At 40.7% G+C, this 14,573-nt stretch overlaps 1 protein-coding gene across 1 annotated transcript in view; it reads right to left on the reverse strand.

The window, feature by feature from the left end:
• LOC143019545 (propionyl-CoA carboxylase alpha chain, mitochondrial-like) overlaps window positions 1-14,573 on the reverse strand; it is a 57,743-nt gene that overhangs the window by 11,306 nt on the left and 31,864 nt on the right. The window contains exons 11-12 of the mRNA XM_076175267.1: window positions 10,681-10,817; window positions 9,059-9,238 (exon numbers count right to left, since the gene is read on the reverse strand). Of these exons, the coding sequence (XP_076031382.1) occupies window positions 9,059-9,238; window positions 10,681-10,817 (317 nt within the window). The remainder of the gene's footprint in view (window positions 1-9,058; window positions 9,239-10,680; window positions 10,818-14,573) is intronic.

Consider the following 14,573-nt stretch of genomic DNA (forward strand, 5'->3'; position numbering starts at 1 on the left):
CCATGTGTCCAAACCATCCTAATACTCTTTCATCAACCCTATCTCCCAACTCCCTTTCCACCCCTGTTCTCCTTCTCACCTCCTCATTTCTCACTCTATCTAGCCTAGTAACCCCTATCATACTTCTCAGGCATTTCATCTCAAACACATTCAAACTCCTTTCCTCTTCCTCTCTTATGTTCCATGTTTCTGCCCTGTACAGTGCTGTTGGCACAATCACTCCTTCATATAACCTCCTCTTAGCATCCATTCCCAGATGTCTATTTCTCATTACACTTTTTAATCCACCAAGGCATTTACTTGCTTCTCTCACTCTACTTTCTACCTCTATCTCCACTCCTCCCTTTCCCGCCACATTCACACCCAAGTATCCAAAACCATCCACTTCCTCCAGTTGCCCTCCCATAATAGTCACTTCCAGTCTGCTGCTACTTTCTCCCCTTGTACATCTCATAACTTTACTTTTACCCATATTTATCTTCAACTTCCTTCTTTCGCACACCTTTTCAAACTCTGTCACTAACTTCCTCAATCCCTCCTCTGATCCTGCTACAAGTGCAGTGTCGTCAGCAAACAACAACTGGCTTATCTCCCACTTTTCTCCATTTTCTTTAACCATCTCCAACCCCTGGCCCACTATCCTTGCTTTCACCTCTTGCACCATCCCAACCATGTATAAATTGAACAGCCAGGGCGACATAACACATCCCTGATAAAGTCCTACCTTTACCTTAAACCACTCACTCTCTCCATTTCTAATCCTAACACAAGCTCCACTACTCTCATAAAACCTCTTGACTGCTCTTAAAAGCTTTCCTCCTATCCCATATATCTGCAAAACTTCCCACAGTGGCTTCCTGTCTACCCTGTCATAAGCCTTTTCCAGATCCATAAAGGCCCAAAAAACATCCTTACCTTTTCCTATTGCTTTCTCACATATCTGTCTTACCACAAAAATCTGATCTACACAACCCCTACCTGTCCTAAACCCACACTGTTCCTTACCAATTACTCCCTCTATTCCTCTCCTAACCCACAAAATCAAGACCCTCCCATAAGCCTTCCCAACTACACTTAAGAAGCTGATTCCTCTGAAACTACTACACTCACACTTCTCCCCTTTTCCATTGTAAAGTGGAACTATTAAGGCACTCCTCCAGTCTTATGGCACTCTACCCTCTCTCAAACAAACATTAAATAACCTCACCAGCTAGTCCACCATCACTCTACCTCCTTTTTTCAGACATTCTGCATGGTATCCATCCAACCCAGGTGTTTTACCTGCTCTCATCATCTTAAGAGCTGCCTTCACTTCATCTTTCCTTATTCATCATGGTCATTTTCTTAGCCCTTCCCACTGCAACTACCTTTCCCTCCCTTTCCTTCACATTTGGCAACTCCCTAAAATACTTTGCCCACCTTCCTCTCACTGCCTTCTCTTCCATTATCATCTCTCCATCTGCACCTTTTACCTTTTCTTCTCTACTTGATTCACCTCCTCTTCCTCTTTTGATTTCTTTCCAAAACATTATTTTTTTTTAATACTTTAAAAAAAAATTCATAATGTTACCCCATTTCACATTTGCTCGCCTCTTTGGCTCCTTTATCTTAGGCTTTACTTCTCTTCTCTTTACTTTGTACCTCTCATATGATTCCCTCGCCCTAATTTGTAACCAATCTATGAATGCCTGCTTCTTCTCTTCTACACCCTTCTTTACTTCATCATCCCACCACTCACTATCCTTCCTTCTATTTCCTCCCATCCTCCTTGTTTTACACACCATCTTTGCACACCTTATTACTCCCTCCTTGAATGATAGCCAGCATGGATTCAGACAGAAATATTCTTGCGTGATTAACCTACTCAAATTCTACAACAGTCACCTCGAATTATTACAAAAGAAACATACATACATATACCAAGGCTTTTTCCCCCTTACAAGGGAGGTAGCCAAAAAGGAAAAGGCATAAATCATTCCCACCCATTCCATCCCTAAATACACTCCACTCCCCTCCACCCTCCCTCCCATCTTAGTACCTCCTGGATGACGGGTCATCCCTGCACCTTGTCCACTGCCCTGGGTCAGAAGCAGTGTCGCAAGTCATAGCACATCCACAGCAAGGCCGCTTCATTAAATTGGCGACCCCCCTCTCCGTCCATCCATGCATAAAAGGAGAAGACGGGGAGAAATCCCTTCGGGCTGCGTCAAATTTTGCTCACACATACTCCCTCACCCTCCATTCCCCCACCCATTTCACCTCATGCATCACTACACTCATCCATATACAACCATTCTCCATTCACCTCTGTCTTCTGTCCTCTCCCGTCCTTCCTCAACAGACATTTCCCTCTTCCCCAAAGCCCCCTTCACCCCATCCATCCATCTCATCCTAGGACGTCCCCTCATGTTCACTCCCTCCACATCTGCCTTCCATACCTCTTTTACCTGTCTTTCTTCACTCATTCTTTCCATGTGTCCAAACTATCCTAATACTCTTTCAAAAGAAACAATATAGATTTAATATATTTAGACTTTGCAAAAGCTTTTGATACGGTCCCCCACGAAAGGCTACTTACTAAATTAGCTTCACACAGAGTAAGTGGCAGCCTATTAAGTTGGACTAGAAATTGGTTAAATGATCGAAAACAGAGTTGTTCTAAATGGCAAAACTTCTAGATGGAAAAACATTACAAGTGGAGTTCCTCAGGGTTCCGTTCTTGGGCCACTTCTATTTATAGTATATATAAATGATACAGACCACAGACATCTTTTGAGACCATGGACTCTTTTGTCTTCAAATTTGCTGATGCAGAATGGCAATTGATCACTTAAATCAATTAGATATTCAAGAAGATTTAGATAAATCACAGCAATGGTTTGAAAAGTGGCTAATGAAATTTAACACAAGTAAATGATAGGTTATGCACATAGGTAAAAATAACAGTATGATTACAAGTTATTTGGAAATTCGTTAACAAAAGTGGATAGTGAAAAGGATCTTGGTGTAATTATCAGTATTGATCTCAAATCATCTAAACAGTGTATTTCAGCCTCTGAGAAAGCAAATAAGATTCTAGAACTGATTGCACAATCTTTTGACTCCCAAAGTCCATCTCTAATTAACAAGCTATATAAATAATTAATTTGTCCACATTTGGAATATACTGTTTCTGTATGGTCACTGAATCTCATTAACCCGTTGCGGCCGATCGCGGTAAAATAAAATGTCACGCCAGAGACGACGGGGTAGGTGAAATTTTTTTTTTTCTCTGTTTATGGGCTAAATCAACTCATTTGGGTCTAAATAGTAAGAAAAACATCAATAGACAAGTCACCTTGGCGTATTTTGGTGGTAGGGAGCAACCTATGAGACGACGGGGTAGGTGAAAAAAAAAATTCTGTTTATGGACTAAATCAACTCATTTACACACTAAAACATTTCTATAGTGTGGTACTCTGTGATCTTCTTCCGTATGCCTCCGCCGTACTGAACCTCGTCAGAGGAAAAATTAACGTGGATGCCAGGGAACAAGGATGCATCCTCCTCCATTTCTTCCCTGAACAATGTCTGTGCGTGCGCGGTGGGTCGGTAATTATCGTCCACAGAATCACTATCACCAGAACCACTAGTGTCACTGTCACTTAGTAGGGCACTTTCATCTAAAACAGCCCGAATTTTGGCTGATGTGTCCAAAATAGCACGTGATTTCCGCGGCATTTTCGCTAATGGGGTCGAGCGAGTACGCACAAAATAGAGGTCAGGGGTCAACTGGTGAGGGTGCGTGGGTCGCGCCGTGGGTGGTCGGGGTGCGCGCGCAGACACTGTGCGTGGGTATAACACATGCCAATGTGCCATACTATTCATATTTTACCCAAACAAGTCATAACTCTTGCTAATTTCGTATTTTAAAACGTGACGGATTATTACGTCAATCGTCGCTCGTTCGGCTTTTTATTCTGAGGCGCGGAAAATACATCCTCCATGTTTACCGTAAAATTGAACCAGTTTAGGAAACTGGCAACTCAATCAGGCTCCTTCCCTGGGAAGATCCATCACTCCTCTATCACGTGACACCCGGTAGAAGCTCAGGGGGCGGGTATTTCAAAAGTTACATAGCAACAAATGAAAGCCACTTACGCGACGGATCATTACGTCGATCGTCACAGCGGTAACCTTTTAGGTGACGTAATATTACGTCGGTCGTACACAACGGGTTAAAGACATTGACAGATTGGAAAAAGTACAACGGTGAGCCACAAAACCGATTCCAAATATACAAAATAAATTGTACGAAAATCGACTGTAACATATGAATCCATTTTCCCTACAAAAGCGTAGACTCGAGAGGTGACTTGATACAGGTCTTTAAGATTCTAAAGGGAACTGACATCAAAAGTGACAATTTTTACACTGAATGAAAATCTAACAAGAAATAATGGTCTCAAATTGTCTGGAAATAGATTTAATTTAGAAGTGGGTAGAAACAACTTTGCCAACTGTGTAGTTAATGAATGTATTTGTTTATTTGTTTGTTATTATTTGTCTGTTTATTATTTGCTTGATTTTCATTTATTATTATTCATATGTCAATTTATTATTATCATTTACTATTTACCAGTTTCTTTATTCTTTAACTATACCTATGCATTTATTTATTATAATTTACTGTAATTTTTAATCTATTTTTATTTTTTCTATTATCATTATTACATGTATTTTTTCGCACCTGACCTAGTTATGGACCAAAAGGTGTCCTGTCGGCATGCTCTGCCTTTGTAATCCTTTGTAAGTTGCTCAGTAGCATGCAGCTGACACTTCAAGATCTAAATGGTGTGCTCATACCAGAGCCACACATCATTTTGTCTGTAATAGAAATAATGCTACTTTATTATGCTGCAACTGTTTCTCAGTTATGCCTCCCCCTCACTCTTTAATACTGTCCTGTACCACTTCTGTGAATATTCATTTCCTTTTTTTCGCTGAACCCTCTGGTAGGGGAGAAGAATACTGCCACCAAATGTTCTCATTTGAGTTGTACAAGGCAACAAAAATGGGATGAAAATGGGACTTGGCATCCTACTGTAGCCCCAAAGAGGACATTCCTTAAATAAGCAAAGGCATAAGAAGGTTTGGGAGGAGTTTTCCAATCAGAAAAGAGAAGAGAAGTAAAGCACAAGGTAAAGGAGGCAAAGAGGAGAGCAGATGTGAAATGGGGGAAGAGTATGACAGAAATTGTTGAAAGTAATAAAAAGATGTTTTGGAGGGAAATTAAGAGAGGAAGAGGAGGCAAATCAAGTAGAGAGAAAAGATAAAAGATGCAGATGGAGAGATGATAATGGAAGTGACAGCAGCAAGAGGAAGATGGGGAGAGTATTTTTGGGAGTTGCTAAATGTGAAGGAAGATAGGGAGGGAAAGGTAGTTGCGAGTGGTTTGAGGTAAAGGTGGAACTTTGCCAGGGATGTGTTAAGTTGCCTTGGCTGTTCAATTCATACATGGTGTGAGAGGTAAACACAAGGGTAATGGGTTGGGTATTGGAAATGGTTAAAGGAAATAGGGCAGTGGACAAGGTGCAGGGATGACCCGTCATTCAGGAGGTGCTAAGATAAGAGGGAGGGTGGAGGGGTGTGGAGTGTATTCAGGGATGGAATGGGTAGGAATGATTTTATGCCTTTTTCTTTTTGGCTACCCCCCTTGTAAGGGGGAAAAAGCCTTGGTATATGTATGTGTGTATGTAAAGGAAATAGAGAGAAATGGGAGATAAACCAGTTGTTGTTTGCTGATGACACTGCACTTGTAGCAAGATCAGAGGAGGGATTAAGGTAGTGACAGAGTTTGGGAAGGTGTGCAAAAGAATGAAGTTTAAGATAAATGTGGGTAAAAGTAAGGTGATGAGATGTCCAAGGGGATAATGTGGCAGCAAATTGGAAGGGAGACTGGAGAAAGTGGATAGTTTTAGATACTTGGGTGCGAACGTGGCAGAAAAGGGAGTGAAGGTAGAATGTAGATTGACAGAACCAAGTAAATGCTTTGGGGGATTAGAAAAAGTAGTGGGAATGGATGCTAATAGGAGACTGGAGTAATTGTGCCAACAACACTGTATGTGGCAGAAGCATAGAACATAAAGGGGAAGAGAGGAAGAGTTTAAATGTATTTGAGATAAAATGCCTGAGAAGGATGGTAGGGGCTACTAGGCTGGATAGAGTGAGAAATGAGGAGGTGAGGAGGAAAACTGGGGTGGAAAGGAAGTTGGGAGATAGTTGATGAAAGATTATTGAGATGGTTTGGACACATGGAAAGAATGAGTGAATAAAGATTAGTAAAAGAGGTTTGGAAAACAGAGGTGGAAGGAATGAACATGATGGGGTGACCAAGGATGAGATGGATGGATGGAGTAAAAGGGGCATTGGGAAAGAGGGGAATGTCTGTTGAAGATGGAAGAAGACAGAAGATAGGGATGAGTGGAGAATAGTTGTGTATGGATTATGCTGTGATGCATGGAAGGGAGTGGATTAGGTATGGGGGAATATGTGTGAATGATATTTTGACACAGCCCAAAGGTATTTCTCCCCTTCTCTTTTTCTGCATGAGGCGGCACAGAGGGGGGTCACCAATTAAATTAAGTGACCTTGCTGTGTATGTGCTGTGTCTTGCTATATTGCTTCTGACCCAGGGCAGTGGGAGAGATGCAGGGATGACCTGTCATCTAGGAGGAGCCAAAATAAGATGGAGGGAGGGGAGTGAATGGGAGTGGAGTGTGTGGGGATGGAATGAGTTGGAGTGGATTTTATGCCTTTGTTTTTGGCTACCTCCCTTGTAAAGGGGAAAAAGTAGTTATGTATGTATGAAGCCAATTTTGTGTTAATATTGTTTTAGTGCTGAATGGGTAGAGGGAATCACCATCCTACTTCCATGAATTGGGAAGTGAGAAACCCCGGTAGGACAAGCCCTGTCAGTTGTGGCAAGCTGCTGTTTTTTCTTTTAGGCCGACATTTGGATTGCCTCCTTGCCTGGTCAGGGCTGCTGGGAACCAAAACAGGAAGCACGCAGAAGGTCCCAGGAATTGAACTCACAATAATTGCTCATAAATTCAATACAGGCTACCATGTCAAAAGTTATTGAATAGTAGGGAATGTGCAATGGTGATTCACCATGGCCTTGGATCACATGTTGGGGTCATGACTGATAGCTACTACTGCTCCAGAAGAGTTAAAGCTCACATGTGGGCCAATTTATGGATAATGCTGTGAGACCTTATACACACAAACACACACACACACTTTGGAAAGAGTAAAAAAAAAAAAAAAAAAAAAAAAAAAAAAAAAAAAAAAAAAAAAAAAAAAAAAAAAAAAAAAAAAAAAAAAAAAAAAAATTAACACACTCTATAAAATTGGTGAAAAGGAAGTAAAGAAAGTGGGATCTGAAAAAGATCTGGGGGTGATCATCACAAAAGATATGTCCCCTGACAAACATATAAATAAAATTGTTGGCTAAACCTAAAACATGCAAAGATCAATAAAAGTAGCTTTTAGTTACTGGGATGAAGAAATGGTAAAGAAAATACTAGTCACACTGATATGACCTAAATTAGAGTATGCAGCGACACTATGGTCACCCAGTACTAAAAAGAATACAAGGAAAATTGAGATAATCTAGAGAGCAACTATGAAGATGGTCAAAACACTATAAAAAATGTCATATGAAGAAAGGTTGTCAAAATTAGAATTACCGAAAGAGAGAGACAGAGAGAGAGAAAAAAAAAATCCACAAAGTGGTATGGAACATACTAGACAATATAATAGTGTGTACAAAAACAATACAAGAATTTTAGAAGAAATTGGATATGGCAAGATACAGAGATGGGACACCACAAGCATAGCTCCCCTTCCCGTAATATAAAACTAGGTAAATACACACACACGTTAACATCTCTATATTCAATGTAACTGCATCTCCCTTTGATGCCTAGCATGCATATGTGTGCAGGCACTCATATGCTACAACGTGGTGCTGTTGATAACGTCTAGCATCTCCCTAGGGACGGTTCATTGTTTCAAAGCGACCTTTCTGACAATGCCTTTCATCGACAATAGATTCTCTGCATCTCAGGTCATGCCCTCTACCTTAGACAATGGCCCCACTGCATCTTGGGTCAGCCACCTGCTCTCACACAAAAGGATCTCTACTGGTGCCTCTCCAGGTCGGACCAAACCTTCCAAATATTCCTATGATATGGCAACTGTACACATGTATATATTATGTTTCTGGCAACCCTCCCGAGTTTTGCTTGGAGCTTACCATGTATTTGTAAGTCAGAACTAAACCTGGAACATTAAAGCCAACAACTCCAATGAGTTTACTTCACCACCAATTCCCAATTTGAACTCAGACAGATGAATGAGCAGTCAAAAGTAGTACCATTGCATTGCTGAGCCATGTAATGGGTAGGGAATGGAAAAAGTGAGCAGTTTGATTGAAGGTAGGGCTGTACCAAAGTGGTGCAATGTCACAATGGTTGCTCAATGTGTACATGGATGGGGTGGTGAGGGATGTAAATGTGAGGGTGCCCTGCAGGGTTTTGGAACTAGTTATTGAGTGTGGGGTTAAGTGGAAGGTAAGCCAGTTGCTTTTGTTTAAAGAAGACACTTGACAGTATGTATGCAAGATGGATTTTATTTATTTTCTTTTAAAAGGATGTTAGATTCTAACTATAAAAGAATACTGCATGAGTCTGGTCAATAATGGTGTCATTAAGTCCTATAATAATGACAGGGTAAAACTTAAGTAATCAACACCCTCTATTTGGGAGGGGTTAAGGGAGTGAGATGATGAGGTAGGCAAAACAGAAAGGTGAAGAGACTGAATTAGGGGTTGGAGGAGGAGGAGGAGGAGAAGGAAAAACTCGACTTAGAGAGAGGGATATAGACAGAGATATAAAAAGAGACAGAGAAAATTCATAAACATGTAGCCATATCTACTATATATACTGGAAATGTTAAACATAAAGAAAATACACTGTGGTGGCAGATATCTGTCTTTGAATTTATTTGTACCCACCTTGAAATTGTTTCCAACTTTTTCCACAGTACATTCAACCTTATCTCCAGCTACTTGCACTGTCACATTCCACTCATTTAAGGGTCTTCTGGTGCCCAAAGGATCACTATTGCTTAATATTTGACGAGACCTGAAGTCATTCTTTGCATTTATCACAGCCAAAATGGAGACCAGTTCCAGCTGAAAATTACAACCATAAAATTAATTCAATGTATTGTACACAACACATACAAGCTCTACCAACAGCAGAACCTTTTATGTTCATCCTGTAGGATGTGAAGGTTTTTGGTTTAGGTCTGTGGTTGGGAACCTGCAACTCTTTCAGGACACTTGTGTGGCTTCAGAAGCTTCTTACAAAATAATTTTTCCTCATTCATTCTTTCCATGTGTCCGAACCATCCCAATAATCTTTCATCAACCTTACCTGCCATCTCCTTTTCCACCCCAGCTCTCCTCTTCACCTCCTCATTTCTCACTTTATCCAACCTTGTAACTCCTACCACACTTCTCAGACACTACATCTCAAATGCATTAAAACTTTTCCTCTCCGCTTCTCTTAAATTCCAAGTCTCTGTCCCATGCAGTGCCATATGCACAATCGCTCCTTCATATGATCTCCTCTTTACATTCATTCGCAAATGCCTATTTCTCATGAAACTTTTTAATCCCCTAAGGCATTTACTTACTTTTCTCAGTCTAAAATGTATTTCCACTTCTACTCCTCCCTTTCCTGCCACATGTGACCCAAGCTATCTACTTCTCCAGCCTTTCTCCTAAAACTTGCTTCCAACTTACTGCCATCCTCTCCCCTTGTGCATCTCATAACCTTTTATCCACACATACCTTCAACTTTGTCCTATTGCATATCTTTCCATACTCAGTCACCCTCTGACCCTGCCACAAGTACAAAGTTGTTGGCAAACAACAACTGTTTGAAGAAGGGAGGTACAGTAACAGTGGAGTGATTTGTGAGGTTGTTTAATGTGTGTCTACAGGAAGGCAGAGTGCTGGAGGACTGGAGGAGTGCCTGTATAGTTCGGCTTTACAAGGGAAATGGGGACAAATATAAGTGTAGTAGTTTCAAAGTGATTAATTTGTTGAGTATAGTTGGGAAGGCTTATGGGAGGGTTTTTACTGACAGGATTATGAGAGGAATAGGGATTGGTGAGGAGTAATGTGGGTTTAGGAAAGGTAGGGGTTGTGTGGATCAGATTTCTGTCGTAAGGCAGATATATGAGAAAGCTTTAGCAAAAGGTAAGGATGTTTTTTGAGCCTTTATGGATTTGGAAAAGGCTTATGACTGGGTAGACAGAAAGGCACTGTGAGAGGTTTTGCAGATATAAAGGACTGGGAGAAATATGTTAAGGGCAGTCAAGAGTTTTTATGAGAGTAGTAGAGCCTGAGTTTGAATGGGAAATTGAGAGAGCAAGTGGTTTGAGGTAAAGGTGGGGCTGCATCAGGGATGTGTCACGTTGCAATAGCTGTTCAATGGTTTAAGAAAATGGAGAAAAAAAAGGAGGTGAGCCAGATGTAACAATAATATTAATAATAATAATAATAATGATAATAATAACAATAATAAATATTAATCTTCAACTTTATGCATGACCCTTTGGACTCACCTTCTCTCTAGGAGACAGCATCTTCCCCTTGAAACCTTCTGGATAAACTTCTGGCAAGTAGTTTGTAGTTATGTTACCATTAACAAACCTTTCTTCTGTCAAGATATCACGTAGTAGAGGAATATTATGTGTAACACCTGAAAAGATTAGATAAGAACTAAGAAATTATATTCACAAAGAGAGAAAATGAAAAAAGAAGAAAAGGCAGGTGAGAGCGTGACATACATGGCAGTGTGGACATATGCAGTACTGTACAATGAAATGTACTTGCTTTACATTTCATACTCTATTCTCTTTCTAAGACTATTGAGTAATATCACTAACCTAACCAATATGTCAATGAGCCTTCCTTTCTACTACTCTCCTTAAATCTCCTCCTTACCACCTCTAAGACCTAATTTCTTTGATGTGAAATTGTCCTCGGTGGGAGTGGACTGAGTGGGAGAGGCTGTGTGTCTTTGACTTGGCTATTTTCCTTATAAGGAAGAAGCCCATGGTATGTATAGATATCTAGAAATTGTCTTCATCAATAGAAACAATGGTTATTGTCAACAAAATAATACATGCATACATATAGCAAGGCTTTTTCCTCATTACAAGGGAGGTAGCCAAAAAGAAAAAGGCATGAAAACCATTCCCACCTATTCCATCTCTAAATACACTCCACTCCACCCTCCCTCTTATCTTGGCACCTCCTGGATGATGGGTCATCCCTGCACCTTGTCCACTGCCTTGGGTCAGAGGCAGTGTCGCAAGACACAGCACATCCATAGCAAGGCCGCTTCATTGAATGGAGAATGGTTGTATATGGATGATGTTGTGATGCATGATGTGGAATGGGTAGGGGTATGGGGGGTGAGGTAGTATGTGTGAAGAAAATTTGATGCAGCCCATTTATACATACATACATACATATACCAAGGCTTTTTCCCCCTTACAAGGGAGGTAGCCAAAAAGGAAAAGGCATAAAATCATTCCCACCCATTCCATCCCTGAATACACTCCACACCCCTCCACCCTCCCTCTTATCTTAGCACCTCCTGGATGACGGGTCATCCCTGCACCTTGTCCACTGCCCTGGGTCAGAAGCAGTGTCGCAAGACACAGCACATCCACAGCAAGGCCGCTTCATTAAATCGGCGACCCCCCCTCTCTGTCCCCCCATGGATAAAAGGAGAAGACGGGGAGAAATCCCTTCGGGCTGTGTCAAATTTTGCTCACACATACTACCTCACCCCCCCATCCCACCTCATGCATCACATCATCAATATACAACCATTCTCCAATGCCAATTACTCATGAAAAAATTCATTTATGCCAGAGATATATCTTCACTCATAGAGGAATGTTGAGCCAATTCTTTATTTTTCCAGTACCTACTTGGATCTATCCTTTAAAACTCCTAAGTCCCCACCGCTTCATTTTCTTATGCTCCAGTAGTGGGGGATAAAGATGCCATGATCATGTTCCCATGTGTCACAGAAAATGACTGAATGGGGGAGAAAAAGGGAAATATGAATCCTACCTTGATGCTATGATGCATGTGGGGGAGTGGGTGGGGGATGGGGGGTGAGGAAATATATATGAGAAAAATTTGATACAGCCCGAAGGGATTTCTCCCCGTCTTCTCCTTTTCTACATGAGGGGACAGAGAGGGGGAGGTCGCCGAATTTATGAAGTTATGAAGTGGCCTTGCTGTGGATGTGCTGTCTTGCAACACTGCTTCTGACCCAGGGCAGTGAACAGGATCCAGGGATGACCCATCATCCAGGAGGTGCCAAGATAAGAGGGAGGGAGGAGGGTGGAGGGGAGTGGGATATATAGGAAATGGAATGGGTGGGAGTGGTTTCTATGCCTTTTTCTTTTTGGCTACCCCCATGTAAGGGGGAAAAAGCCTTTGGTATATGTATGTATGTATTTTGGAATTTCTCCTGAGAAGAGTCAAAGAAAAAGATCTGGGAGGAAGACCCTAACCTGACCCCAAGTAAATGGGTCTTTGAATGTGTATGGAGGTGGAGGCAGAAAAAGCAACTAGAAGAACAACTGTTTGTGAGAGGATAGTGTTGCAATCAAGTGAAAAATGAAAAGGTAAAGGGGAGTTTGAGTTTGTGAGTGTGGTAGGCATGGTGTTAGAAGTGAAGAGAAGGTGGAGAAGAGTGGCTCTGCTGGTGTTTGTATGGTTCTCTTTTTCTGAAAGAGGGGATGGAGAGCAGGGGTTGGCAATTAAATGAAGCAGCCTTGCTGTGGATGTAATTGAAAGTGCACAAAATTGGGAGGAAGGACAGAGAGAAAGACACCCCCCCCCATAAAAGAAATAATTGTGACACAGAAGGAAATAAGGGACCAAATAAAAAACCTTTGTCAGAAAATCACACGGTCTAGATGGAACTGCGGACTGGATATTAAAAGAATGTATACATGAACTAACAGACAAAATATATAAGATAACTGATTAATCACTCAATGCAAATATTGTACCAAGGAGGGGACGAGGAAAATCCAACTATAGACCAGTCTCCTTTACAAGCACAATAGCAAAAATATGTGAAAAAGTTATCAAAAGTAGATGGATTAAATTTTTTCTCCCTTATGTTCCATGTTTCTACCCATATAGAGCTGTCGGTACAACCACCCTTCTTACAATCTTCTCTTAGCATCCATTCCCAAATGCCTATTTCTCATTACACTTTTTTTTATCAACTAAAGCAAACCTTAAGGTTCTGGTTGAAAAACTCCTCCCAAATCCTCTTATGCCTTTGCATTTTTCAGGAATGTCCCCTTTGGGGCTACAAAGAGTAGGAAGCCTACTCCTATACCTGTCCCTTTTTGCTGCCTTTTACGACTAAAGTGGGAGCACTTAATGGCAGTATTTTCTCCTGTACCACATGGTTTGGCAGAAAAAGATATCTATATTCTGAGAAGTGGTACAGGACAGTATTAGGAAAGAACTTGGGGATGTATAAAGGTGACAGAGAAGCTTTGTGGAGGTGTTACAAGTATAGGGAATAGAAGGAAGTCTGTTGAAGACCATAAGATTATATATAGTAGGCCATATGTAAGGGTAAGGAGGGGAGAAACTGAATACCGCACTTTGTGGTTTATTAAATGAATCTAAATAAATGGTATTGAAAGAGGATGGGGTAGACAATGGAAAAAATGGGTGGATAGGGCAAATAAAGTGTCATAAGAGAGTATGGCCAGGATGTTAAACAAGTGAAAATGTGTATGAGTGACAGAGTTGAAGAAGAATGTATAGACTAAGGCCATGAACTGTTTCATGGGAGGGATGCACTGGGGATATATCAACAATGATACTGTTAATGTGACAAGGTGCAATCTTTGTATAGTTTAAACTGGAAGGGGTGAATGGCCATTTCACTTTGTAGGTGACAGTTGATCAGATGGTGGGAGGGTGTCTAGATATAATATTTTGCAAAATCATCTTCACATGCACATCTTTCATGCAACAAAGTTAGTTCTATAGCAACAACTACAAACATAATCTATTTGTCAAAACACTTACAATTAAAAATGTGACAATTTCAAAAGGATATATAGGTAAAGCAATGAAGACATATCTACTTTAATGTAGTATGAATGGTTTATAATAATATTAAGTGTTGCCCCAGTTTTGTACACAGGAAACCCTTTTGAAACCATAAGTATGAAATATAAAACATGTCATCTTGGTAACATGGCTGAAAATACGAAAGGATAAATCTTTCTTCCTATCAATATGGGGATTACATATATGTGCTTATTTCCAGATTACTAGAATTTTGTTGTGCATCCAAGAAGTGGTTGAAGTTATTTATCAAAGCTTTGCTTAAGGACCTAGAGATTTCACATGGATGTTTGAAATATTTTCTTCTGCTTGATGTCTTTATTTAGTT

This window comes from Oratosquilla oratoria, chromosome 37, assembly GCF_046742065.1.
Source record: "Oratosquilla oratoria isolate Oo_2021 chromosome 37, ASM4674206v1, whole genome shotgun sequence".
In the NCBI taxonomy this organism is placed as follows: domain Eukaryota; kingdom Metazoa; phylum Arthropoda; class Malacostraca; order Stomatopoda; family Squillidae; genus Oratosquilla; species Oratosquilla oratoria.